Source organism: Ciona intestinalis, unplaced genomic scaffold (assembly GCF_000224145.3).
Source record: "Ciona intestinalis unplaced genomic scaffold, KH HT000087.2, whole genome shotgun sequence".
Lineage (NCBI taxonomy): Eukaryota > Metazoa > Chordata > Ascidiacea > Phlebobranchia > Cionidae > Ciona > Ciona intestinalis.
In genome coordinates, this window is record NW_004190409.2 from 32090 (window position 1) to 59057 (window position 26968).

The 26968-nt window shown below is 39.5% G+C and overlaps 5 protein-coding genes and 1 non-coding gene across 8 annotated transcripts in view; 3 read left to right on the top strand and 3 right to left on the bottom strand.

Annotated features, from left to right (window-relative positions):
- The window catches only part of LOC100186390 (myosin-6-like), a 10864-nt gene extending 6404 nt beyond the window's left edge, over nt 1-4460 (bottom strand). Inside the window, exons 1-22 of the mRNA XM_026838441.1 lie at nt 4302-4460; nt 4138-4244; nt 3915-4058; nt 3697-3853; nt 3355-3382; nt 3187-3283; nt 3014-3106; nt 2889-2952; nt 2735-2833; nt 2576-2679; nt 2381-2519; nt 2210-2328; nt 2000-2149; nt 1763-1933; nt 1444-1617; nt 1256-1388; nt 1092-1197; nt 855-1028; nt 663-786; nt 468-604; nt 162-417; nt 3-93 (exon numbers count right to left, since the gene is read on the bottom strand). Of these exons, the coding sequence (XP_026694242.1) occupies nt 3-93; nt 162-417; nt 468-604; nt 663-786; nt 855-1028; nt 1092-1197; nt 1256-1388; nt 1444-1617; nt 1763-1933; nt 2000-2149; nt 2210-2328; nt 2381-2519; nt 2576-2679; nt 2735-2833; nt 2889-2952; nt 3014-3106; nt 3187-3283; nt 3355-3382; nt 3697-3853; nt 3915-4058; nt 4138-4244; nt 4302-4395 (2761 nt within the window). The 5' untranslated portion in view covers nt 4396-4460. The remainder of the gene's footprint in view (nt 1-2; nt 94-161; nt 418-467; nt 605-662; nt 787-854; nt 1029-1091; nt 1198-1255; nt 1389-1443; nt 1618-1762; nt 1934-1999; nt 2150-2209; nt 2329-2380; nt 2520-2575; nt 2680-2734; nt 2834-2888; nt 2953-3013; nt 3107-3186; nt 3284-3354; nt 3383-3696; nt 3854-3914; nt 4059-4137; nt 4245-4301) is intronic.
- A 268-nt stretch (nt 4461-4728) lies between these two features.
- LOC101242769 lies at nt 4729-6395 on the top strand. Of its 2 annotated transcripts, none has more exons than XM_026838448.1 (4): nt 4729-5186; nt 5495-5633; nt 5695-5801; nt 5896-6395. In XM_026838448.1, the coding sequence occupies exons 1-4, from the start codon at nt 4935-4937 to the stop codon at nt 6160-6162; spliced, it is 765 nt and encodes a 254-aa protein (XP_026694249.1). In that variant the 5' UTR covers nt 4729-4934; the 3' UTR covers nt 6163-6395. The 2 variants fall into 2 exon arrangements, with proteins under 2 accessions (XP_026694249.1, XP_026694248.1); XM_026838447.1 differs by having other exon boundaries at nt 4733-5186; nt 5495-5639.
- On the bottom strand, nt 6292-15989 carry LOC100185116 (neogenin). Of its 2 annotated transcripts, none has more exons than XM_026838446.1 (26): nt 15806-15989; nt 15298-15630; nt 14941-15237; nt 14637-14790; nt 14353-14492; nt 13959-14107; nt 13775-13871; nt 13476-13560; nt 13335-13412; nt 13075-13253; nt 12729-12850; nt 12544-12670; nt 12268-12462; nt 12023-12133; nt 11731-11922; nt 11562-11657; nt 11256-11374; nt 9039-9219; nt 8826-8930; nt 8454-8666; nt 7472-7586; nt 7169-7410; nt 7028-7111; nt 6855-6941; nt 6726-6787; nt 6292-6671 (listed from the first exon to the last, which is right to left on the bottom strand). In XM_026838446.1, the coding sequence occupies exons 1-26, from the start codon at nt 15849-15851 to the stop codon at nt 6576-6578; spliced, it is 3705 nt and encodes a 1234-aa protein (XP_026694247.1). In that variant the 5' UTR covers nt 15852-15989; the 3' UTR covers nt 6292-6575. The 2 variants fall into 2 exon arrangements, with proteins under 2 accessions (XP_026694247.1, XP_002120344.3); XM_002120308.4 differs by having other exon boundaries at nt 6840-6941.
- LOC100186696 (leucine-rich repeat, immunoglobulin-like domain and transmembrane domain-containing protein 2) lies at nt 9226-11276 on the top strand. Its single transcript, XM_002126261.4, has 2 exons — nt 9226-10336; nt 10390-11276. Exons 1-2 carry the CDS (start codon nt 9636-9638, stop codon nt 10841-10843), a joined length of 1155 nt encoding a protein of 384 aa, XP_002126297.2. The 5' UTR covers nt 9226-9635; the 3' UTR covers nt 10844-11276.
- A 766-nt stretch (nt 15990-16755) lies between the features above and the next one.
- On the top strand, nt 16756-20410 carry LOC100181157 (E3 ubiquitin-protein ligase Mdm2). Its single transcript, XM_009863070.3, has 8 exons — nt 16756-16977; nt 17095-17187; nt 18256-18389; nt 18445-18514; nt 18590-18733; nt 19204-19344; nt 19617-19703; nt 19753-20410. The coding sequence occupies exons 1-8, from the start codon at nt 16975-16977 to the stop codon at nt 20293-20295; spliced, it is 1215 nt and encodes a 404-aa protein (XP_009861372.1). The 5' UTR covers nt 16756-16974; the 3' UTR covers nt 20296-20410.
- Nucleotides 20411-25645: 5235 nt separating this feature from the next.
- On the bottom strand, nt 25646-25741 carry mir4114 (microRNA 4114). The gene has a single exon (NR_034510.1). It is a non-coding gene; the product is annotated as a microRNA 4114 (primary transcript).
- Nucleotides 25742-26968: the final 1227 nt, after the last annotated feature.

Below are 26968 nucleotides of genomic sequence, written 5' to 3' on the forward strand. Positions count from 1 at the left end.
TTCAGTCAGTTCTTTGATCTTTCCGTCCAATTCAACCTTGGTCTTGATAAGTTGGTCGCATCGATCCTCACCGTCATCTATTTGATCTTGTTGCTGCAATGTAAACATGATAAACATTCGTTTTATCAAGGTTTGTGCACCTATGGTAGATATATGCTTACCGCTTGCAATTGCATAACAAGATCATTCTTTTCTTGAATAAAGGAGACTTGCATCTCTTCCAATTCCTTTCTTCGCTTGGTTTCCTTTTCCAAGTTGACTTTAGTTTCAGCAAACTCTTTCTCCATTTCTTCAAGCTCCTTAGCGGATTCGGCAGTCTTCAGAAGAGGTTTGATCTTAAACATGAGCTTCATCCACTCACAGTTCGCCATTCCGAAGAATGCTCGTAAGTTGGATTGGATGATTCGACATGCTTGTCTGTATAACAACACATTACATGGTATGCATACACATTTTACCACCCTCACCTTCGTTCAATCATCTTCTGGTATTCCCTTCTCATAAGCACCCCCCTCATTCTACCTTGGATCAGTTTGAAGATCGACGAAAGTTTGTTGTCTCGCATTTCTTCAAGTTTTCCGATCATACCAGCGCGGAAGAAAACCTTCCAAGCAAGTTAATGTTACTCCCCGCACGACAACCCACCAATTCTCCCAACTTACCTTGGTATGACCAAGCTTGTACGACTCATGGTCGATGTCAATACTACCCAACAATTTCTCCGATGTCTTCTTACTATCCATGAACTGGCCCTCCGGAGCGGCATTCGGGTTCAAAATGCGATACCTGCCGAACGATTATTGCATCATTACGACGTAACAACCGATTATACGCGATCACAATGTTGTTTATACCTCTGCTTGAAGTCTCCATACGGAACTCTGTTTGGGAAACCTTTTCTGCAGATACGAATACCTTCCAGTACACCGTTGCAACGAAGCTGGTGAAGTACCAAGTGAGAATCCATCTCTCCCGGGCATTTTCGTTCGTTGGGTATAAGACAACGCACGAAATGTGGAGCAGTGGATCTGTACACATGGTGGGTTACGTTGTTGGCTACCCGACGTGCGCTGCTGTGTTGGAATAATTACCTGAGATTTGTCATCAAACTGTTGAGTGATTGACGATGTAGCGACGACACGGTCATGAAGGAACCCCCCTTCTTACGTTTGCCTCCTTTACCACCACCACTTGCGGCTGTGACGTAATAATGACGTAACATTGGAATATTGTTAACACATAACCATCGTTATACCTTCCTCTGGGCTTACGTATCCTTCCCAGATAGTTTGCATCAGTTTTAATGATGCTTTCTTGTAAAGATCGACGACACTGTTGTTCAGTGGATCCTTGTTCTTTTCTAACCATCCGCAAATGTTGTATGCCACCTGTAATGTGATGTTTTAAATAAGCCGACATTATTTAGTTTATAATTTGACTTACGGTGCCAGCATAATGGTAAAGTTCGAAGTGAGCTTCGTATTTTGTCTTCTTTACTGGTTTTCCGAAAGCCTTGCTCTTGCCCAGATGGTTCTGGTATAACTTGTCTTTGAATGTATCATCGGATGCTTTCGGAAACATGCATTCTTCTTCAAGAATTGACATAATTCCAAGGGGCTGTAAGTAATAATAACATTATTTCGAGTGCACAAACTCAAATAAAAGCGTGGCTGCTATACCCAACATACAACACACTCACAGTAAGTTGTGGTTAATTAATTAAAACGAATTAAGATGTAACCGGGAATTAATAATGTCGTACCTTTTCTATAAGTTCAATGCAAGCAGCCAAGTCCATTCCAAAATCGATGAAAACCCAATCAATTCCTTCTTTCTTGTATTCTTCTTGTTCCAATACGAACATGTGATGATTGAAGAATTGTTGAAGCTTTTCGTTCGTGAAGTTAATACACAGTTGCTCGAAGCTGTTGCTCTGTGTATGGTGTTAGGTTAATAAAACGTTTCAATCTTTTCTTCCAACTCAAATTATTTTACTTACGTCGAAGATTTCAAAACCAGCAATATCCAGTACACCGATAAAGAAACTTCTTGGTAGTTTGGTGCTCAGAGTTTGGTTGATAAGTTTGACCAACCAATCAAAGTGACGACCGAACAAACCTTTGCTGAGAGCTCCCATACCATAGCTCACCTGTACGTAGTTTTATTTATTAAAACGCACTTTCGGTTTGACAACTTTTTTGTATTTTACCTGGTTGCAAGATTGCCCCTTGGTAACATATTCGTTTCCGACCTTTACACGAGGGTGGCAAATGTATTTGATAAAGTCGGCAGAGTTCAAACCGAAGAGATAAGCAACTTTGTCGGCATCTGTCAACACAGTGTTACATATGAACACACCCAACACACACAGTGTTCCCACCTTCAGTGCCGTCAGGTTCTGCTTGTTCTTCTCGCTGTTTGTTCTTGAACTTCATATTCTGTTGGTGCATAATACCAGCCATGATTCGGTAAATGCCCGATATCTCTTCTTGGTTGAAACCGAGCACCCGGAACGCATCCTGTCAATTAAACTCCGTCATCATGACGTCACACCATGACATCTCACCACACTTACGTCAGTAAGCAGCAACTCTGCTCCATCGTCCATGTTATCCACGGTCACCACCCCCTGTGAGATTGACTTGTAATCGTATGGATCCTTTGTTACGAGTAGTTGGTCTACAAACAAACCATGGTTACGAAACAATGCAAATCATTATGACGTCATAGTTACCGATAAGCTCAGGTTTCGACCCTGAGATGATCTGGTAGAAAATATGGTAATTTCTCTCGCCCTCTTGTTGGTAGATGACACGTGACTTCTCTAACAAATCTGACAAACAACAATTGTAAATACAAGTTGTTTAACATTGATGCAATTAACTTACAATGTTCAATATCTCCTGACGCAAGAAGGCCAGTGCTGCCGAAGTGAATTCGGATAAACTTTCCCTGTGTTTCAAATATTAGATGGTTATGACAATAAGTGTGTGTGTGACGTCATAACACTTACGAATCGGGAAGAGTTGTCGTTTCTTACAGTCTTAGCGTTACCGAAAGCCTCCATAGCTGGGTTACATTGAACGATTTGATCTTCAAGTGTTCCCTGTGAATGTATTTAAATGGGGATTGTTTAATCTGAAACCCAATACACTTTGTCGAATCTATAATTGATTTAAGTTTTACCTTTCCGTCATCTTGAGCAGCTCCATAGGCGGCAACCAAAGCGAAATACTGAATAACTTTCTTTGTGTTGACAGTCTTACCTGCACCAGACTCTCCTCTGTAAAACACATCAGTGTTAACATTAAATATTACCTTTATTAACATGTAAGCCAGCGTCAAAATACTTACGTGATCAGCATAGATTGGTTTTCCCGGTCTGAAATCAAAACAACGTAGATTTAAATATCCTTGCGAATACATCGGCGAAGTTTGTTGAAACTACCAAAAATTGTAGCAAAAACGACAGATGGTTTACACACATATGGAATTTGTTTGTTTTTTTTAAAAGTAAACTTTTTTTACATTTTTGTTTCTTCTATCAAACGTTGACAAATTAATTAGACATAGGAAGGAATAAAATACCAACAAAAAGACAGCTTCACGTTTTTATTATAAACAAAACCTCAATTCCTAAATCGTATTTTAAATTTTCGTTTTTGTATAAAATTGTTTGGTATAGTCTACACTTACTCATCAACATCTCGGTGTAAGCGTTATCAGCGATGGAATAAAGATGGGGAGGCATCTCAGTTCGTCGCTTTCCCTTGTAAGCAGCAATCACGTACGGAGCGTATACGGGCAACATCTTGTACGGGTTAACAGTCACGCAGAAGAGACCGGAATACGTCTAATCAAATAATATCTTGCAAGGCATATGTTTAGGTTATCAAATATATTAGCAGACGTACGTAGATCATAAAAGATTCGTATCGGGATCGAAGATTGTTAAGAACGCTGGCTTCGTTAAGGAAGGTCATGCCGGCCATGTCTTCGCATTTCTCATATCGAGGCGGATTCATCTCCTGTAGGTCGTCTTCCTTCACTGTCATTTCCTGGGAAGTAGGCAATATTTCAAAAGCCCGCAAGGTTTTTTGTAACATTCTTATCGTATGTCACAGTTGCGTGCTTTACCTTTCCCTCATCGATTGACTTGATCGTACATTTTCCTTTCTCGGTCTTGATAAGTTCTCCTTTCACATAAGCCTCAGCTTTCGTTGGAAACCAAACATACTTTTTGCCTATAGTTAATAAACAATCGTTATAACCCGGCAGTGAGCATGAGGTACTTTACTTACCGTCCGGTTTCTGAGTTTGGTTTTCAATAATTTTCTCTCGGCTCAACCGGAGGTACTGGGCTGCATCTTGGCATGCTTCGTAATCGAACGACATCTTGCTGTATTGATAAATTAAACCTATACGTGATTTAAACCTGGCGAAAATAAGCTGTTAATACGTAGTTATATAAGACCTTACGTTAGAAATGTTACAACCATGTGCATTGAAGTAAGATGTTGGCTTTATATACGTTCACTTTCACACTTTCACACATACTGTTCAACACAACATAAATCAACGTCGCATCATCACCTTCCCATACACAGCTGATGACAACGGGTGTCGCTAATCCCATGTTACAACATGCCCGCTGTATCCCTGTAAGTTTCAAATACAACAATTCACCATTTCAATGAAAACAACAAACACAGGAAACATGTTTTTAATAATTTTATTTTTTAATGTATGACGTTATAGTTTATACTGTTACGTCACAAACTGCGCTTTAGCGAAATATTAATCACTGCAACGTTATTACTCGGCCGTATTATGCAAACATTAAAGTTTTTCTGGCCCGCATTATATTTGTCTTGCTTAGTTTGGCGGTTACTCATTTACACCAACCGGTATAGCGAATAACAGTTGCAACAATAATGAAGGTAATTGTGGCGAGTTTTTGCAAGACGGGCACGAAGTCGATGAACGAAGCATTGTCGACGTTTGGTTACAAAATATATGATTGGATGGAGCATTACTGGTACCATGGTGATCAATGGAATCGGATGTTACGTAGTGGTGTGACGTTGGATGACATCAGAAAGATGTATGATGACGTAGACGTCGTCATAGATACCCCTTCGTTTTTATTTTTCGATGAAATTCTTGAAGCCTACCCTGCCGCGAAGGTATTGTGACGTCATAGTTTGAGTATAAAGCGAATATTAGGCAAACGCGATGTTTTACTCGACCAATTTAGCTGTAATAACTTGAATGAATGACGTAATAAAACATGGTCGTCATTTTAAGAAAAAGAAAAAACGAGTAAAATGTCATTAATACAAACTATAGCAGAACAAACCCTTTTTTAGTTGGAATAAGCCAACAATGACGGTTGTTGGTTATGCTTTCCGACGCCAAAGTCGCGCAGTAATTATGACGTCATATATACCTTCAATTGTGGGTGACGTCACTTATATTACTCCAACTTACGCAGGTGATACTTACGGTTCGTGACGAAGACACCTGGTTGGCCAGCATGACACACGAACTACATTCCGAGGCCTCGGACTCGGTGCTAAACGTCATACAGACGTTCTCATACTCGGGGTGGAAATCTTTTCAATTCACGAATCGTGTGGGTGAGCACGTGACGTACACCATTATCGTGTTTATTATTAACACACACCATCATAGTTAACTTCACCAATGGCTGTTGGCGGTTATGGCCGTGGTCGAAATACAACGTGAGCCCAAATGTCATGAAACATATTTACCGACGTCATAATAATTACGTCATACAGGTAGTTATGATGTCATGATGCGTCACGTGTGAGATGCTCACGTGATGTGCATGACGTAATATATTGTGACGTCATTTAAATTAATCATTTCCAGAAAGTTCCCAAAGACAGACTTCTACTGTTTAATTTAAGTGATGGATGGGACCCACTGTGTGAGTTTCTGGGTAAAGAAATCCCCAACAAGGAATTCCCCCATGTTAATAAGTCAGCATCCATTATGAGGGATTACATGGCAACAAGCCCCATAATGCAACGCATGATTAAGGAGACTGTGGTTGTGGTTTGTGTGTTGTTGGTGGTTGGTGTAGTGGGGGGTGGGAGGATTTGGAGGAAACTTTGTTGTCGTGGATGGTTTCAATAAACAACAATACAACTTATTTATCCTTGTGGCAACGACAATGTTCGAGATGATGTAACCACCGAACCGCAGCGCTCAGAGTGAATTAGATGTTAAAATCAGCAACTCTACTGCGAGCATGGGACGACAATGTTTTGTTTTCATTTTTTTATAAAATTCACGATTTACGTAAAGGCAATCCGCAGCACTAGGTGGCAGCATTCAACCAAAAAACTGCACAAATTCATAGAAATCATAAAAAAACAACGAAAGGGACGGACACACACCACAAAATCTACAAAAAGATTTAATTACGATAAAAACAACAAATTAAAAATTAATGAAATTCGGCGTTCTTCGATGATTTAAATTCAAATAACTCCCGATGTTTCACCCCGGCAATGTAACAGGCAGTATGATTATGATGTCATAATATTTCACGTGAGGTCACTGGAGCACGAAGTTTTCATTCCGCGAACAAAATCTTCAACGTCGGCGAGATCACTGTTTGTTTCGTCGCTTATCATCGAGTTCTAAAGTATTGTGATGTCATAATCATTGTTGTGATGTCATAATAACAAACTTACGGTTAAACTGTTCCGACAAGAATACTCGGTTTGGGGAATTCCCCTTCTGACATCACAATCACCTGAAACAATGAATTTATTATGACATCACCAACCAACAACGAAACAATATACCTGTTTTATATTTACTTAGTTTCGACGATGAATGATCCCGTACGTCATTGTTGTAATGTATGATTGGGGGATCGCTGCTGTACGCGCTGTCGCCCGTGCAATCTGGGGGGGATGGTTCATATATATATTAACGTAAATATATGAATATACATTAAAGTTGGTAGAACCAGCGGAGCAATTTGACCAACCTTGATATGACGGTGATACGGTTCGTGCAAACTTGGGTGTTCCTCTACCATTGTACATATAATGTGAATTGTTTCGACCATTGTCTACCATGATAAACCATTGTTATAAAACAATCAATATTGGTTATGACATCATAATACCTCTTATCACATGATTACAATTGATTCCATTGTTAATTGAAATAATCTCCGATGGTGTTCGCGCATGATCGCATTTACATTGTCCCGCTCGTAACGATTGTAACTCTATGATGTCATCATGATGTAACAATGGTGCTGATGTCATAATATTACTTCCGTTGCGCGACCATCCATCCCCGTCGTTACGACCACTAGGGGGCCGTACTCCATTCGTTTTCCGATTTTTATACTTTGTTCGGTCTCTACATAGACATCATATATAAACATAGACATCATATATAAACATAGAAACAATATACTCACACATTCCGGTTCCTGCAGACAACGAGCGTGGCAATGGCAACGACGCTGATGACAAGCAAAGCTACACCTCCTATTATAACATACAACATCCACGTTGGCATCACCCATGTTGATTCTGTGGGTGAATGTAACTTTTTTATCCTTGCATGGCGGACAACTACAGTCGTTATAACACCGGTGTTCTGTTTCATACACCTCGTGCTCGCTTACGAGTTACCACGAATGTAACTTTGTGGGTGATTATTTTACATACGACTCATTAACAGATCATCACTCTTTTTTCACAAGTGGGCATTATTTTTTTATTATTATTTTCTGGAGACTTTTAAAAAACATCGTTTTTGTGACATATAAAACGTGTATTGGTATAGTATTTCAATATTTTATAAAAAATCCTTTACTAACAGTTAGTTTTACAGTTTACACACGTAAGACTTAAACCTTAAACCCCTAACTCGTGCTAATCACACAAAAAAAAAACTAAAAAAAAAAAAATAATAAAATAGAACGAAACAAAGAGAAACGACGGCACGTTAACCGTTACACCACAGAGCCGACGACAATAAACAGAACGAAAGAGCGTATATAACCTACCTAATTTGGGAAACATGTTCTTACTAGTGTTTTATATATTCATAAAGTTATTTTCAGTATTTAAGTAATTTGTTTTACACTTATTACCAATCTAAAGTGTTTCTTTGTGTATTTTTTCAAAATTTTAAACTTAATAAGAGCGCCCACTTGTGAAAAGAAGAGAGTGAAATTCGGATAAGAACTCGCAACTGAATATTTTTATGTATGGCTGATTTAGTGGCCACTAGGTTGGAACAATTGCCGTTAAGTGTTTTGCAAAAGGCCACATATGTACAGAATGATAGCAGCGTCGAGATTTGAACCTGTAACTCTGGGTTACACAAGGCATTTGAACTAACCACAGACTCTGTGATGTCATAATGTATGAATATGATGTCACAATACACACCTTTGACATCATGAGGCGTTGACTTAGTTTTATATTCAATGATCTCTGAATAAGGCCCGACGCCGATGGTATTCCTGGCGAGAACTTTGATGTAATATTGGGTGTCCAACGTTAGCCCCTTGATCACTGTTGATAGTTTGTCCCCAACCACGGGCTCAATCACCCAGTTAGCGATATCATGGCGGGGGTCGGTGGTGTAAAACACGAGGTAACCTGTTTGTTGAGAAATTAAGATGAAGTTCCTGCCAACAAACGCGGTTATATTTGCACTAAACCACTGTGTTTGAATATAAAATAATAAATGATAAATTGCAGCAAATTATGATAAAAATAAGAATCATGTTTATTAAACAATGCTGAGAAATAACAAACCATTCAATTCTCCGTTAGGTTGGTCGGGGGGTTGCCAGTTCAGTTGCACGGATGTTAATTCATTGAGATCCATAACTGTGAGGTCAGTGGGTGGGGTGGTTGGTTCTATGAGAGGGGGTTAATATGGGGGGTTGGAAATTTACGTTATAAATACTTTGTGAATTAATATAAAAGTTGGTGTTTAACAAAATGTTGTTGTAGCACAATACTTACTGCTTTGCTTGGTGATAGCGGACTCGGTCATCGACCAGCTCGATCTACGTCTTCCACTGACTGTCCTTACAGTGACTTCATACATGGTGTACGGTCGTAACGCATGGATGACGCAATACAGGGTCGTTGAGTTAAGGAACCTCACGCGAGGTTCAGATGGTACGTGGGTCTTGTATTTAATCTGTGAACATATTTATATATCATTGTCATTCTGTATCCAAAGTAATCCACAATATAAAGTAGGGCAGACTGAAAGTAAAGTCACTGCTGTTGCTGCCAGGTGTAATATGAAAATAATTATTTCATATTTAGATTATTGTTTCTACAAAAAGAGCTTTTTATTATTTGAAGGATTGTCGTGCGTGGTTGATGCGAGCGTGAAGCACTTAATGGGAGTTGTAATGCAGGGGGAAGGTGTGGATGGAACATGAGACACACATTCCATTTAACCCTAAAACTTGAAAGCGAGCGCTTTACCCGTTGACGGGGTGTCAACGTTAAGTCAACCATGAACGCTCAGTATTTGCGGAAGCAGTGAAGCACGAAACGTCAGTTGTTACCCCCGGGGTGAATTATATTCGTTAAATATTCGAAGCAATGAGGTCGTGCAGGTTAGTTATCGTGGTTTGTGTTTTGTTTGGATTTGCTTCAGCGCAGCCCAGGTGTCCACAGAGATGCACTTGCGATTATTACGCAACAATCCACACGATCAACTGCGATTCACAGGACATGCGCCAACTTCCCCACGACATTCCCGATTGGACGACGCACGTTAGCTTCGACGGGAACTTTCTCACCACATTACGCCTCATCGGGTTCAACACCTCCGTTTATTTCGAAGAATTTAAATTCCGTTACAACGCGATAACCAAGCTGGAAATATCAGATGAAAATCTCGTCAGCAAGGAAGGAAGAAAAGGGGGGTGTAACGACGTGGTGACAATCTTTCCACGATTAAAAAGTGTCAACCTACGTGGCAACAAAATACACAACCTCCCTAAATGTTTATTGTTCGCTTGGCCCATGTTGAAAATATTAATCTTGGATCAAAATCGAATCACGAGGATATCGGAGCTCAACCTAGCGAGCCATCTTTCCCACGAGTCGAGTCTACAAGAGCTGTCAATCATGCGGAACCAAATTCATCGAATCACGAGCGACCTTCAAACGCCTGCCACCAGTTTACGAGGGTTATTGTATTTAAACCTCGGGGAAAATATCATCTCAAAGATTCAAACCGGGGTTTTTATGTTTTTACCCAAGCTTCGTGTCGTCAAACTGAACGACAACCGACTAAGGTGAGTGGTTTAGGCCAAGGTTGTTTAAACGAACTAATCAAGTTATTTCACAGAATAATCCCTTCGTATGCGTTTGTTACAACTGGTCAGATGGTGAGGGAAATCTATTTACAACGAAACAGAATCGAGGTTATATTCATCCTCGCTTTCGCCGGCCAACCACGGTTGCAAACCATCGACCTCCGCACCAACATGATTGTTTGCCTCAACATAATGTTCACCTCGTGTGTTCAACCTGATGTGCGTGGAACCAGGTTTGAACGGAGGATGCGACAAAGTTTAACCTCACGTGGGGGGTTTGGGGTCGAATATTCCTCGCTGCGTGGGGTGAGGGTGGGGGGGAACCCCTGGTCATGTAACTGCACCTTGAAACCACTCATGCAAAACACATCGACCAATCAGCTGGTACGATCATCCATGACGAGCGAAACATGTCATAATCCTCCAACAATGAGACAATATGATGTCATAACAGCAATTGAACAATTACATTGTGACTTAACATAATTTAAACTTTGTACACGCAGCGTATGAATATCGATTGAATATAATTCTTCCCCCCAGGCAACAAACCAAAATAATGTCGGTGGTTTAACGACGGTAAAGTCACAAATTGTTTCAATATTTTGGTGACTTATTATTATTATGACATCATAAAAAATCTTTTACTTTATGATGTCATAATAAACTGTTGTCTTTCATCAAAGGAATATCCTACTATGATGTCACAAAGCTTTCTGTGACATCACAACATTCCTCATAATGAGCTGTCAATCAAATGTGCAACCAAGCGTAACTAACCAAACATAGAGATATCATATCACTGTGGGTACGAACGCAGCTGGCTATTGTTGACTATTATGACATCACAACCACCATGTTACCATGTTAATAATTACTATGACATCACAATACTTACAATATAATAATGTGACACTTTCCCGGTGGCTTGTGAATCGAGCCATGATACGTTCATAGTGGTCGGTGTAAGCACGTCAATGTTCAACGCTAGAGGGGGGTAGAGGTCTTCTATATCGGCTGTGGGGAATACCCTGATTAGATAATATGTCCGAAATCATAGCATAGTGGTTAGACTATCAGCCGTACAGAAAAACAATCACCCACAAAGTTAACTCATAAGCGAGCACGAGGTGTATGAAACAGAACACCCATGTTATAACGACCGTCGTTGCCCCACAAGAATACATCCACCAAACAAACCGACCTTCCGCGCTTTTTGTTCGAACTTTAATCAAACTTTTTGACCCGAGTCCGACGTTGTTACCGGCACGTACGCTTATGAAGTATTGTGTCGAGGATTCTATGGAAGGTATTGTTATGTCATCAACAAGTATTATGACATCATACACCCTACTATGACATCACACACCCACCCAGATTAGATATTTTATAATATCGATGTTTGTTATCGACGGTCCTCGACGCCTCGTGAGGAGCCCGCTTTCCCCAATCAATCACGTAATATCGAACAAACATATTCTCCACAGGGGGTCGCCATTGTACAGTTATCGCCGTTGACGATCGTTGCGCCGATAACGAGAGGGGTTTTCCCGGAGGTGTGGATTCTGTAACATATGTTACCATCATAGATATCTTGTATTATATAAATAATATCTCCCACAAAGATATCCATAAAACTAATTAAATAGATTTCTATGTTCCCACCTGGCCGATCTCGCTTAGGGGTACGAAACGAATATTTCTGCGACGGCGGTCCCCCCCCAGCCCCAGTGAACGCCTGCATTTGCATCAAGTACTCAGTATTGCGCAATAAACCTGTGGTGGGTTACAACTAATTATTAGTGATTAACTTTAATTAAGGATGTTTAATAAACACAGAAATAAATGATCGGGTAAATCACGTCGTTGACTGTTGACCAAACCCCAACGTCTCGTTACGCCAACAATACCTGTGACGAGGAACTGAACCTCGGTTGCCGGGATTTCATGAAACGCCGTCTCGTGATTAACTTTGTTACGAATCCTTATCTTGTATCCACTGAGTATTCCATTAATGTGGTTTTGTGGAAGTTGGGACCATCGTATCATGGCTGAGCTACTTGTTTCCGCAACTACTGTGATATTAGGTGGGGGAAGGTCCGGAACTAAATGTGGAAAGGATTTAAATTAATTAATAACACCGAAGCACGTAAAACTAATTAATCCAACATCATCACAACACCCACCACTTTGTATCGTTGTTGTTTGTATTTGTTGCGAACACCTCCCACCAACCACACAAACCTTCAACGTATGCTCAGTGAACTTGTTCAAACCCCTCGTTGTGATTGTGGTGTTGCGTGTAGTGTAAGTCTAGTGGGACAACTTTGTGTAAAACATACTTTGGAATATACGGCCAATATTTATTCACCTTCCGTGTTGGTTGAATGAATATAAGTTGGAACGGACAAAGTTTATGTCGCGTCGAACACGGGTTCCATGTGGTTGTGATGCTGGTGGTGGTCGCCATCGTCGAGAGACCCGATATTTCACCTGGTGGTTGGAATAAACAGTATATGACATCATACAGTTTGCATTGTGATGTAATAATCAATATTATTTACATGGATTAAGTTAATCTTTTGTGGAAACTAATTTAGAAAACTAAATGCGAGATAATTAATTTATGGTTGGTTGGAAGGGGGGATTAAATATAAATAGGTCGAACAAACAACCTGACATTTAAAGTAGGTTTCAAACTCTGTGTTACAACTTACATGAACTGCAATCATCGAATGTAATGTTTGTGTGCACACTGATTGGTGCAATGAATGAGGTTGTCATGTTATATTCCCCAACCCCAACATGGGTGTATGTGAATACACATACTATAATAAGATGGTTAGGATCAGCATCAAACGTCGCCCATGTGTCCGAAGTGCCAATACTCCGCAACCTGTCAATCAATTCACACTTTAATTCACAACAGTTGTTAAACATAACATTGCGCAACAATTCACACTTTGAATTAACTCACGTTAAAAGTTTGGCGTCAAAAACAAAAACTTTGAATTTCGTTTCATCATTGGTGTGATTCCATGTGATATTGAAGGCTCTGTGATGTAACAATGGGTATTGTTGTATTGTTGTGATGTAACAAAACACAACAATCACTTACCCGAGCTCTGCTTCATGAATCTGAAGATCGTTGGATTGTTGCGTCGCGTTTAGACGAGTTTCTAATAATTTCTTGTATATTGTGTCTATGAGAACAATCTTTGTAAGAAACCATTGACAAATAAATCAATAAAACGCACGTTTCAAAGAATAATCAATAAATGTTTCAAATGAATAATGCTGGAATATTCACAGCTAGTAAAATAAACAAAACAATAACCTTGAATTATTTGCGCCACAAATGTTTATATCAGTTAAGTTGTATTTGACACTTTCTTAGAACTTTATGACAAAACCAACCTTTGTTTAAAATATCAAGTTGGATCCTCCTTTGTTGAAAACTTCCGTCAAAGTTTGCGTAACATTGTAAAGTGTTGTGCGTCGCGAGTGAGGATATCTGGGGGACAATTATTTCAACTCGGGTGGTTTGTTGCAATTTACTTGCGCAGGCATGTGTGTGTTAATGGGTCAACGTAACGCTTACCTGGTTTTCAATGGAAGAGGTGCTTTGTAAAGTTAAACCGTTCACCAATGAAGTTACATGGTGGCTGGTGGAAGGTGTACGATTGCATGGTGTTGATATCACTTGGTCGGGAAACGCAGTGATTGTCGTCGTTGATATAATGTATGTGTCTGCAGCATAATGTTGGTTGAAACATTAATAATTGATTAACCAAACACTTAAGTTAGTAAACGTACACCACACTACGGGCGTAACTCGATACTTTATCTATGGGTTTAAAAGCTTTGGCAACTCTCGCTTAGAATTAAGTGGCGTAAAATTAAGTTACAAAGGCTCCATAAATATTTAATCAAAATCCTACAGTGATGAATGTCCTATGAGACATCGGCCGTTAATATAAATGTCACTCAAATACCTGATACCACCAACATAGCTGTGGTATTGGATCTTCCATTTATATTAGTTGCAACACACGTGTAGCTTCCACTGTGCAGGGATGATGCGTTTCTTATCAGTAACCCACCAATGCCAACACGAACGATGTTCGATTGTGACCTAAATGAGAACAAACAATGATCATTATTATGTCACAATGATACAAACACGTAACGTTAGCGTGATATCGCTGAATTATTACATCAACAAATTACTGCAAAGTACCGTCTAAATAATGTCAATAATAAACATCAAACAACTCACTTGAAATCAAGTTTTATCTCGTCCTTATACCACGTCATTACAGGATTAGGTTCTCCTTCACCGAGGCAATCCATGTACACCCGCGAGCCCATAATAACCGAACGATTCTTTGGTTTACGAACAAATATTGGTGATATGTTTGCTTGCGTGTCATCTTTGTAATAAAAATGATTTGTTGATTTCAATCCAATAAATTTATTATTAATTTGATGAAATGATTTTAATCAAAAGTGGTTCACAAAAAAATGCAAATATAAATCGTAAATTATGTCAATTTATCAAAATAATGTTTAAACGTCGTCACCTTTATATAAAGTTAACCTAACTTTCGAACTCTTTCTAACCCTCGCAATATTAGAAGCAACGCAATAATATTCTCCAACGTCGTCCATAGTTGCGCAAACCTCAAGCTCATCATTGGGTAAAACTATCGTATTGTTTGCTTGTGATGTCATAATGCTGTTGTTGCCAATAAACGAATTATTCCGAAACCAAGATATAACTGGCTTGGGCTCGGCATTCGAAGGTTTGCATGCGAGACGAACGGTTGCCCCCGCTGTGCAAGAAACTGACTTTGGTTGTTTCGTGAACGAACCAAGAACTGAAAATAAAAAGAAAGTTAATTTAGTTGAAACGTGAATATAGATGTTCAATGACTTACCCCCTACAACAACATGGGCGACTCGGCTTTGAAATATCACTGAGTCATGTTTTACGTGGCAGGAATAAAACCCCGAGTCAGAAGCCCCGACGCGGTTCACCGGTTCTCGGACCAACAAACTTCCGTTGCCAAGCAACGACCGTCGTCCGAAGATATTGTTGAACGGGATGACATCACCATCTTTCATCCAGGTAACTGTTTGTGATGTCACATCCGCACTTGTGATGTCACTACATGAATCCGGTTGTAAACAATGAAGTAACAATGGCTGTTCTCGGGTGATTATGACATCAGAGGGTTCATTGTAACATTGTGATGTCATAGATGAAGCAACTGTTGAAACAACAATATGAATTATGACAAAATAACAAAAGTTAGAAGTAATGCAATTGAATGCTGTGATTTTACTTTTGTTTTGGCTGTTTTTATTTTAGTAAACAGCAGCCATTGCGTTCATAGAAAGTTTATTAAAAACTTCAATTATTTAAATTTTGCAACAAAAACTCACCTTTAAATAAAATAAACAAACAACAAACATTCGCCCAAAACTCCATTGTGTTTCCCTCAGCTTGCAATGCTCATATTTACTACACAATCAACTAAACCTTGTTTTTGCAACAAAATAATTTAAACAACTTTAACAGCTTGCTACGATATATACTTGTGTGACGTCATAATCACCTACAATTCAAGCGATCGCTTCACTCGCGAATTTATTGTCGGTCTACAAACTACAAAGTCTGTCACAAACGAGACGCTGCGAGAAAAACAATTCGACTCGATCGCCCGCAGCGATGCATCGCCTCCGTCACGGATTTAATGATTTATTTGTCATTCAAACATTTAAAAAAAACACTTTCTGAGAAAATTTTTGAAGAATTTAAATAATTAAACGTGATTTTCGATGTGAAACAACAACAAAAACATTTTGTTTATGTTTTGGTAAAATCAAGTTTACGGTTTTTACTATGACAACATAAATAGATGATATAGAAGTTTAATATTATTATCAATATATTATTATCAATATATTATATTTGAGTATAAATTGCTGTTTAGTAATCAGGCTTTAAAATAAATCGTAAAATCGACCGGAAATGTTGTGGAAACATAGGAAGCAATATGCGGCCTCTCGGAAGTTATTAAACATATTTTTAGGATTTTAAAGTAAATAAAAAAAACAAATTAACAAGAAATATATTTAAAGCTACAAGCTATGTATATTTAAGTAAAATTTGATCGATTAATTAGGGACACAAAAAAAGTAGTTTTGCGACACCGCGCGGTTAATTGCATTAAAACTTTAATCGCTATTTGGTGCTAGAGAGCTACTTACAAAGATTTTTATGTTTGCGACTTTTAATTTATCCAACCGCTAGGTGGAAGTAAAGATAAGGGCAGGTTGAGGCATGCCCCCCCCCCCCCCTATGTCGAAATATTTAATTATGTTTATTACGCGTTTAATATAAAACTTAAGATCATTATGTTGTTGTCTGATGTAAAGAAGTGAATTATTCGTTCGAATTCAAAACTTAATTATTCGAACTTTAGACGACGATGAAGGAAATATTTAGTCCCAGTATATTTTCGGTTGAGGGTTTGGTATAAGTTCATTTAAATATTTTAATATTTTTCCAGTGTATAAGGTGTTGTGTTATAACTGTATACTAATATAAAATGGTGAGTTTCTTGTAATTTTTATAATAAACATTTTAATTGTTTTATAACTTTTATAAATATTTCATATCAATTTATAACATAACATTGAATTGTGATGTCACAACAAATGATTTTCAGACTTCAAAAGTTCAATATTTTCGAACGACCCCTAAGTTACTGGCCGTGCTACAAATGGGGGGGGCCAGTGGTCAAATCTTCACAGCTGATCAGGTGAGTGGTAACACACGATTTATGTTCAAGTAAACAATCCAATACATCGTACAAATGGCAATCTTCAACATGAACGTACAAGACAACAATATATTCAACTCTGAATAATCATCACTTAACACATTGTACATCGTGTGCGTTCATGCTTGAAACCTATTCTGTGATGTCATAATAGTAGTTTGTGACGGTAATTCTTAAACTGGTGGCCACCTGAAATTTTGGATTCAAAATGTTCCTTAGGTCTCACTGATACCCACTGTATAATTTTTTTTTTTTTAAATTCGGGCGTTTGTGTCGAAAATTAACTTTGAAAGTGCGCGAAATCGTGCTGCGTCACCGTATTTTCCACACCAGCCGTCATGGATTAAACCAAGGTTGGATTATTACATCATAGAATGTGTATTGTTACGTTTGATTCCTTTGTTAAAACAGTGGGAAAAAACAAGGCTATACCGTCTTGTAACGTATGTAATATACCACTATTGACGTAACAGACTGCGATTGTGACGTAATAAATCGTTAACCTTACGCAAATCAGACGAATTTTGATTCGTTGGAAAGCAATGCTGGGACAGACTCCCAATGCATCAAGTCATAAATACAAGATGTGTTTGATGGTAAATTGTTGTTGTATGTAACTTGTATATATTTTATGTTGGTCCAAATATATTGCAGCACTTGTGGTGTCTGTTTAATGGTGGTTCCAACATAATGGTTAATATCAGTTGATTTTTATCTCACTATGCAAGCACCCGGTTGGGGCGGTCACTCCAACCAAAAGCGGAATAGGATAATTTTCTTTTGTTGGAAAACGTATTAATTATCAAACAACTCCAGCATATTATCAGCCAAGTATAATATTTGTAACTTGATGTATTAGGAGTCTGTCCCGGCATTGCTTTCAAACGCATAACTTGAATAAAATAGATGCTATGCACAAGAAAGTGTTTATGATGTCATAATGACATTTTTTATGTCACTACAGCTAGCCACCCCCACGAGTGAAACAACACAATTTATCCTTGAGTCTGTTGTTTAAGTAATTAATACTGGTTTATGACATCATAGATTGTATTATTCCTGGGCAAATACATCGAAACTAAGAAACTTTTCAATCCTTCGAACAAACGTTTGATTCGTTGCAAGAACGACCTTCTTGGGGAAGTTTTCAAAACCAGCCATTTCACCGTCACCGACTTTAAGTAAGTACAAACATTTAAATACGGTGAACTTTGTTAAACATAATTCCTAACGCAGGGATTTATGGAAATTGTTGTTTCCGAGTTTGCTGCCCGCCACACAGCGTGAAGTAACAACCGAAGTTCAGGTTGGTTGTGATGTCATATATAGTTATGATGTCATAGTTAGTTGTACCACATAATTAACCGACATCCACCAACAGCCACAACAAGCGCAAGCTGAACAACCAACGTCGAGTAAAGCGAGTGATGCTGCCCTCCCGTGGTGGTATTTCATCTCGCCTCGGGGGGAAAACGTAACGTCTGATCATGATTCGAACACGGAGGAAGAAGTTGGGAGTTACCATGTAAGTTGGGGGAGTTACCATGTAAGTTGGGGGAGTTACCATGTAAGTTAGGGGAGTTGCCATGTAAGTTGGGGGAGTTACCATGTAAGTTGGGGGAGTTACCATGTAAGTTGGGGGAGTTACCATGTAAGTTGGGGGAGTTACCATGTAAGTTGGGGGAGTTGCCATGTAAGTTGGGGGAGTTACCATGTAAGTTGGGGGAGTTGCCATGTAAGTTGGGGGAGTTGCCATGTAAGTTGGGGAGTTACCATGTAAGTTGGGGGAGTTACCATGTAAGTTGGGGGAGTTGCCATGTAAGTTGGGGGAGTTGCCATGTAAGTTGGGGGAGTTACCATGTAAGTTGGGGGTTACCATGTAAGTTGGGGGAGTTATTGGAACATAACACATATATACATGGTACATACAGTTCTATGGTCAGCCATGTATGTTACACTCGCTATGGGTGGGCAATAACAATGTTTGATTGACAGGAACGAGCCACAGTGGAGGCGTACGACAGCGAGTACGAGAGCGAAGATGAACTTGTTGAATACGAGCCTGTAGATACAGACAGTGAGATCTCGGATGATGACACGGAGCCTATAACATCTGATGAAGAAGATACGACCGCTGTAAGTCACATTCCCTATCTAGATATCCATGGAAGTAGTTAGAAGCTTACATATGTCCATTCTTGGTGTATATTCCTATTAAACTTAGGTTATCTAGCCTTGCAACACATTGTACACGTAACCCATGTGTGTATACCGACTTGGTGTATTTGTCCCACTATACTTGTTCAAGATATATTTAAAGACGTCTGGTTTAACTGATCTGACCATCCATTTACTTATACATATTGTGCTACCAACACTCATTTTGAAAGTTGTAAAATATATTTTAGTTGCACCGGTTGAAAGAATTTCAATCCGATGATGAAGGGGAAGATGAGACGACGGACGTTAGTATCGACTCGGACATAACACTAGAGGTCAGTATAGATAACATTGGAATATTTGATGTTTATGTTTGTAACGCAGGAGTTATGGTCGTGTCCGGAGTGTAAAACGAGGAATTCCCCAAAAGTTGGATTTTGTCAAGGTTGTTGGAAGTTAAGGGGGGGCTGGGTGGAAGGGGGAATGACATCACAGGATATGACATCATCAATGGAACAAAGTTCAAGTTATGATGTCACAGACGGACGAGTGACGGAAAACAATCGTTCCAGTTCACCGATTGTTACAACAATGCCCTCTTTTATGACATCACAATCATTGAAACATAAACTTGATGACGTTGAACCCATGGAAGCGAAGAAACCTCATCTTGACCCCGCTGACCCAACCCTTCGATCCGAAACATCATCAGCATCAACTTCATCGATGAACGAAACCTCCTCCTTCCCCGGGCTCTGCAACATCTGTAGGAACAACCCCAATGATGCAACGATGGTACACGGGAATAACGGTCACCAGTTTTGTTGTTTTAGATGCGCTAAGCGATTGAAACGAAAAGGGAAAAGTTGCCCCGTGTGTCGTCAGCCAATTATGCTTGTGCTACGAAACTATATCGTGCAATTCTGATATTTGTTCGCAAGGTTTAAAATATTATTTTCTTATTTGTGGGCTCTTCAAGGATGCTGAATGACAAACGTGGAAAATGTTTTTTTATTCGCAAGAAATTATTCTTAATTCTCAACCTGGTATTACATAACAATCAAGCGTACAAGTGTGATATATTTAGGTCCGGTTGGATTGTGTTTATCATCTGCATTACTTCGGGAGCGAACATGTTTAATTGAACGAAACAAACTTTTGGCAAATCCAACCGTTGGGGTAACTGTATATAGTGGGGAATACCCCAAAGTGGATTAATTTTAAAATAACTAGTCCTACTTGCGGGACCAGGTTTCCGAGACTGTAACTCCCACTCTGGTGGTTTTGCATGATTTCTATGTTGCCCTCCTTTCTTCACTTTCCCCATGTTCTTCATTCGTTGCAAAATATCTCGTTGTTTCTTTGACATAGAAACCCCCCTGTTTGCCGAATGTTTGACATCGAGTTTGGGTCGTTTCACCTCGACCACAGAAACCTGTTTCTCGGGTTTACGTTTCAAAACAAGCGTTGAAACTTTTTTAGTCTCGTTGTCGGAAGAAGAGTCGCTTAGTTTCGTTACTTCATGGTTCACCTTAACCATGGTTGGCTGTTTCAACGGAATCTCTTCTTCAATTTGAATTTTTAGTTTGTCACCAACTGCTTGTTTAGGTTTGGTTGGCACAGGGGTTGGTGGTTCAAGGCTCGATGATGCCGCACAACTTTGTTCAACGTTCGAAACTTTATTTTCCACCAAATGCTTACTTTGCGATCGCTTCTTTCTTAGTTTTTTAACTTTCTTTTTCTCGGTTTCCTCCATCTTTGTTTCATGAGGTACAGCACCACCTAGTGTTAGAACCTCGAGCAGTGAGGCGTAACAGTAACGACAACTGTAACCTTTGATGTCGCGGTTGGTTTGGCTACATTTGGGACACTTGACGTCTCGCATGCGTCGTGTTGCGCACTTAGAACATTTAAACGATGATGTCATTAAGTCCCCACACTGGGGGCAGTAGTGAGTCTCGCTTGGTGAGGACAGGTTTGGGGGGTTTCCCTCGGAACTATCGTTATTTCTCTGTTGGGGAGAATCCCCAAGTAAACCAGTAGTTAGTGCTGGGGGCTGTTCGTTGTTTGTTAATGGTGATGTCATATTGTGTGGTTGTGATGTCACTTGTTTAGATTTAGCGATGTCATCAAACACTTGTTGGACGATGTTAAGATATTCGCTGCAAAACATGAGGTTTAATTTCAAGATGTTTCGATTAATATTCAAGACTTACTTTCGTAGTTGCGTGTCCGCGATGAAAAACCTAGTTTCCATAATCATGGTTCGACTCCCATCAACCTCATATCCACAGTCAAGCAAACAATGGACGACGTTTGACACAAATGTTCTGAAACATTTTAACAAACGATCGACATCTGCTTTCTCTTGCACGCAAAGTTCTTTCATCCACTGCGTATAAAGAATAAACATCACGACAATCATATATCACGACAATCGTATATCACGACAATCGTATATCACGACAATCGTATATCACGACAATCATATATCACGACAATCATATATCACGACAATCATATATCACGAAAATCATATATCACGACAATCATACATAACGACAATCGTACATCACGACAATCATATATCACGACAATCGTACGTCACGACAATCGTACATCACGACAATCGTATATCACGACAATCATATATCACGACAATCGTATATCACGACAATCATATATCACGTTGTACTCACCGATGTGAATTGTTGCAGAGTGTGCTGCACAAGTGTGTTCAACGACCGCTTCATGACGTTCGCATGCAACGTTCGCCATAATTTCATCCAACCATCCGGCATCTGCGTGTTTAATATATATAGTTGCTACCATGTGTGTTTGACTTGTAAGAAATCTTTTTGCAATTGTTTGTTTGTGCTTAAAATACCAACGTTTTATGCGGCGACGAACCATCAGTGTATGACTTACCCAAGGACTATATTTAACCCCCCCCCCTTCCTTTAACCCCCCCCCCCCCCAACTTACGTTAGCCGAACACCGAATGCAAATCAACCAACTCAAAGTTTCGTGCGAACAAAGTTTCGTGGACAGGAAAACCAAATTCTCTTTTTCAAGTTGGGATAAGTTGTCGCTTTCCAATATTTCAATGATCTGTGATGTCATAATAGTAACACTCATTCATTTTATAAAAAAAAAAACAAATATTGACCCAGGCACCCCCCACTCACCTCCTGCACGATATTTATCTTTGCTTCACTTGAACAATCATGCCGTTCGATCAAATACGTAAAGATGATTTTCACGATCAGGTTGTTTCGTTCTTTGGCTGCGTTTCGGAAAAAGAGAACAGTTTCCTTCCCCGACAATCCATTTCTGTGATGTCATAATGATTATATGATGTCATACCAGCTATGATGTCATAATGCCCACCTCAGGAAAACCTCCCTATACGACATCAATATATCGGTGCTTCTATTCGACCACCGGGTGTCTCCCTCTCCGAACAATTGTTTGAACTCTTCCATGACCTCTAGTGAGTGTTTCATGCAACAGACCTTCCCTATGACATCACAGTACTCATGCATTGTTTCATTAACGTAAATTTTTTTCTCCATAATCTTCTGAAACACGACCTCATACAACCACCGGGGTGAGCTAGAAGGCTTGTCCGTCGTTAATAATCTAAAACATAACATCATGTTATGACATCACAATAAATGATGATATCACAATTACCTCGTAGCAAACTTTGCGCAACTTCTCACCACATGGTGGAGCAATGGAGGTGAACAATTCCACCAATCACGTTTAATCGTCGTTTCCATGAACATTATGACATCATCAATGGAAAATCCCGTAATTAATCTACGGTAACATAAAAATAATATATATATTGGTTTACAATAGAAATATAATACTCACGCATCGAAAGATTCTTCGTTGATTTGAGAAATGTTGAAAATATTTTGCTTGCTTCGATCGATGAGCCAAGATATCACCCCCTGGTGGCCGGACGTTAATAACGTGGGTTGCGTGAAAAGGTAAAACAGCCCCCATTCATTGTTCTGTGGGGCAACATGGGTTGAATGTAATGTGGGGCGACATGGGTTGATTGTAATGTGGGGCGACATGGGTTGATTGTAATAACCGAACAAAGGGAACCAAACAATTAAAATACAGGAGGTGGCAGGAATAGTTGACAGATTTTATTTAAAACCACCATACCTTATACGCAGCAATGAAGTGATTCATATCGTCAGCATCACACGCACATTGTTTCATAAACTTAAGGATGAGCAACGAACATGTGAACAATGCAGCTTGCGGCTCAATGCTTGAACACTTCAACAGATACCTTGAGCACGAGTTGGACGTAGCGACCTGCCCCCCCAATCTTACCAACTCGGAACTTGTTTTAACCCACAACGTGACTTTACTTGTGTTGCAATCCAGTGGCATCCTGTTCACCCAATTTGCCAACCATAAGTAGCAACTAATATTGGTTTGTGCGTTGTGGTTGACTTCCATAAACACGAGGAATATGAGCAACAGGACGGTTTCATCGCAATCAACCAACTTATACGAACCAACATTCACTGGAAAGATAAAAATAATTCATTTATTTGTAACAAGTTACAATCCTGTTACATCAACACTCACGTTTGCTGTTGAAAGTCGACATAAGTTGCGTGTCCGATTCTAACTTCTCGCCTGATAATAAACTAAATATTTCAAGAACAAAATTATTTTCCAAACTTTTAAAAAAGTTTAAGTTTTCCACCAGGCGAATGCAAGCGTCTTTAAACTTCCCTTGTTTGGCCAAGTAAAATAAAATCCACTTTTCTATGGCAACACTGTAGAAACAATATGGTCAACACTGAACCCCACCACATCCACAACTCACGTTATGCTTGTCCCATCTCTCGTATAAACGTTGTATGTTTTAACAACTTTGCAAGTCTTCAAATACCTTACGATGGCATTGTACCTGATACACATACACATTACTACACGAACATACAAACACAACCTGTCAATCAAACCTTCGCTCACGATCAAGTTTCAACACTCTCATCTCCACTATGTATCCCGTCTCTTTCAAACTTTCTGATCCTTTCAGTCTCCCCGAGACATTCTGCCCGCTCAATACAGCGCGCAGCAAAATGTCGTCCCAATGCCGTAACTTTAAAAATCTATAAACATTATAAATGTGACGTCATAATGTAAGTGCATTGTTATCAAACAACCATATTATGACATCACAAACCTCTCAATGATGTCATTTAGCTTGAGTGGTTGTATAGAAGCACCGACGCATTTAAGAAACTTGACTTTGAATTGGTTGTTAACTTCATGTAGCGTAAACAACTTTATAAGTTGTGGTTCAATCAACTCGTTCATGATTGTTGGGGTGTTGCATTGACACGAGGTGTTGGGGTTAGATGGGGTGCCTCTGTGGGGGGTTAGGGGGATTAGGGGGATTCACGGAAAATTTAGGAATAATTATTGAACACTAGCCCATGTAAGGATACATTTATGTTATTTCTATTGTTCTAACGCATGGCAAGATCTCACTTTTCGCATAATTGACTTACTTAATGTGATTGAAATCGGCGGGCCGATGTGAGCACAGCTCAGACAACAATGCTTCGTATAAAACAAGGGCCGAGTACGGTTGGTTGGAAAAATCTTTTTTTATCTCTTCAATAATTGCCTTGATCTCGCTTCTTACAGGATCGTAACTGGATGAAATGATCATCAAAATATTGTTGAAGAAAGCTACAGTCATCATAACAAAGCTTTTCATCGAGAAACCACCAATTAAAGTAAACTTACTTAAATTTCTTGCGAACATCATGGACAGCTTTGCATTGAGCGCAATCTACTTTACGTTTGGTTTCTCGATGACAACTACAATTGCACGGGACTTCATAAAATTCGCACGATGTTCCGGCCCTGTACGTGATGTACGCTTCACGAACACGAATCATTTGTTTCATGGCAATGTCACCTGAATATCACGTGAATGAAACCTCATGAACCATAATTCACAAACTACAAACCTGCTGCTTTAATATCTGGGTTGACTTCTTCATGTGACAGCATGTTCATGAGCGGTGTATGCTTCATGTTTCGACGCGCCTTCCAACAACTGGCCTTGGCGTGCGCGTTACAATGAGGTGCAACCCCCGCACCCCACACCTCACACTGCAACACAACCATCATATAAACAACAACAAGAACAACATGTTGTTATCTTACCTTTGAAGCAACTTTGTCACAAATGTAACAAAAACATTTCCGACAAAACCTCACGTTTGATTGGTCAACGGGTGTGTCTACTTTATCTACACGTCTGTGAAGTCATAATATAATAAGTATTGACAACATAGACACAACATATTACAACTTACGTGAACTTATAAATGGGACAATCCGACCTCATATGCGACATAATCTCAGCTTGTGTTGTTCCAACTATTTCGATATCGTCATCAATTATGATCCTTGTCTTATCTTCCACCACTACACAACACGAGAAAGTAAATATATTTATATTAAATTAAAAACAAACAAACATTCACCCGGCATTCGAACATCGTTGTCCGAATCTTCGTCTAATGTTATTGAGCTCGCATCTGTGGGTACATAGATATCTTATATATATTCATAGATATCTTATATATATCATAGATATCTTATATATATCATAGATATCTTATATATATCATAGATATCTTATATATTTATTTATTTAATTTTAAAACTGAAAACATAAAAAAGTCAAGCAACAAAAACATAATTTAAAACCCACCAGATTGTTGCGAAGTTGATCTTGTCCGATGCGTCGTGGTTGGTTGTACGTTGCTAGCCTGTGTGTGTCGGGGTTATTCTACTTTCAATATTCAATTTATACCAATGTACCTGCTTCATGTTGATTGGTTGGTCATTTATTTGATTTGCTGGTTTCTGACGAATTGTTTCGGGAGTTTCAACCCTGGCTCTCATAGTGGGGGGGAGGTGTGGAGGGGGTGTGGCCATCGTGTTCGAGGGGGGGTGGACCTGTGATGCCAATAAGTGGTTCAAGGGGTGCATGTGTTGGTTGGGGGGACTGGATACCGGGGGTGTGTGGATTACAGTGGGGGGGTGCTGGGTGTTGGTTGGTCGTCTTACTGTGTGTGGTGGGGAGGGTAAGTTAGGGTGAGGGGATAACGGGTGGTGTACGCTTGTTGGCTGAGGTAGGTGGGGGGGTTTGTTGGATGTACTTTGACGCATATGGTTTGGTTGACGCATTCCACCGATGGATGTGTTTAGTAACTGTCGCTGTTGTGACGAACTCATGCTTAAATTATTCTGCATCGTAAGATTATTTGCCAAACTTTGCCAGTGTTGTTCATTGGGTACATGGTGGCTGGGTGTGTTTGGTAGAGAATGCATGCCCGGATATTGAGCCAACATTGCATTTGATGTCATGAACTTATGGGTTGTGTTCGGTAATTGATGGTAAGTCCTCGCTTGTCCGTTGCTTGCTACATGTTGATACATGGGTGCTTGAAGCTGCTGTTGTTGCTGTTGTTGTTGTTGTTGTGGCCGTGGGACATTGTAGTGCTGGGCGTTTTGTTGAAATCTTTGTTGATAA

Excerpts from the sequence above, each read along its gene's own strand:
- LOC101242769 (XM_026838447.1), top strand. The coding sequence starts at position 4,935 with ATGAAGGTAATTGTGGCGAGTTTTTGCAAGACGGGCACGAAGTCGATG. Across the intron at positions 5,187-5,494 it reads AAGCCTACCCTGCCGCGAAG|GTGATACTTACGGTTCGTGA; the intron begins GTATTGTGACGT and ends CAACTTACGCAG. Across the intron at positions 5,802-5,895 it reads ATAATAATTACGTCATACAG|AAAGTTCCCAAAGACAGACT; the intron begins GTAGTTATGATG and ends AATCATTTCCAG.
- LOC100186696 (XM_002126261.4), top strand. The coding sequence starts at position 9,636 with ATGAGGTCGTGCAGGTTAGTTATCGTGGTTTGTGTTTTGTTTGGATTT. Across the intron at positions 10,337-10,389 it reads CTGAACGACAACCGACTAAG|AATAATCCCTTCGTATGCGT; the intron begins GTGAGTGGTTTA and ends GTTATTTCACAG.
- LOC100185116 (XM_002120308.4), bottom strand. The coding sequence starts at position 15,851 with ATGGAGTTTTGGGCGAATGTTTGTTGTTTGTTTATTTTATTTAAAG. Across the intron at positions 7,411-7,471 it reads GTCTGCAGGAACCGGAATGT|AGACCGAACAAAGTATAAAA; the intron begins GTGAGTATATTG and ends ATGTCTATGTAG. Across the intron at positions 6,942-7,027 it reads CGTATCACCGTCATATCAAG|ATTGCACGGGCGACAGCGCG; the intron begins GTTGGTCAAATT and ends CATCCCCCCCAG.
- LOC100181157 (XM_009863070.3), top strand. Across the intron at positions 18,390-18,444 it reads TTCACCGTCACCGACTTTAA|GGATTTATGGAAATTGTTGT; the intron begins GTAAGTACAAAC and ends TTCCTAACGCAG. Across the intron at positions 18,734-19,203 it reads AAGAAGTTGGGAGTTACCAT|GAACGAGCCACAGTGGAGGC; the intron begins GTAAGTTGGGGG and ends TTTGATTGACAG.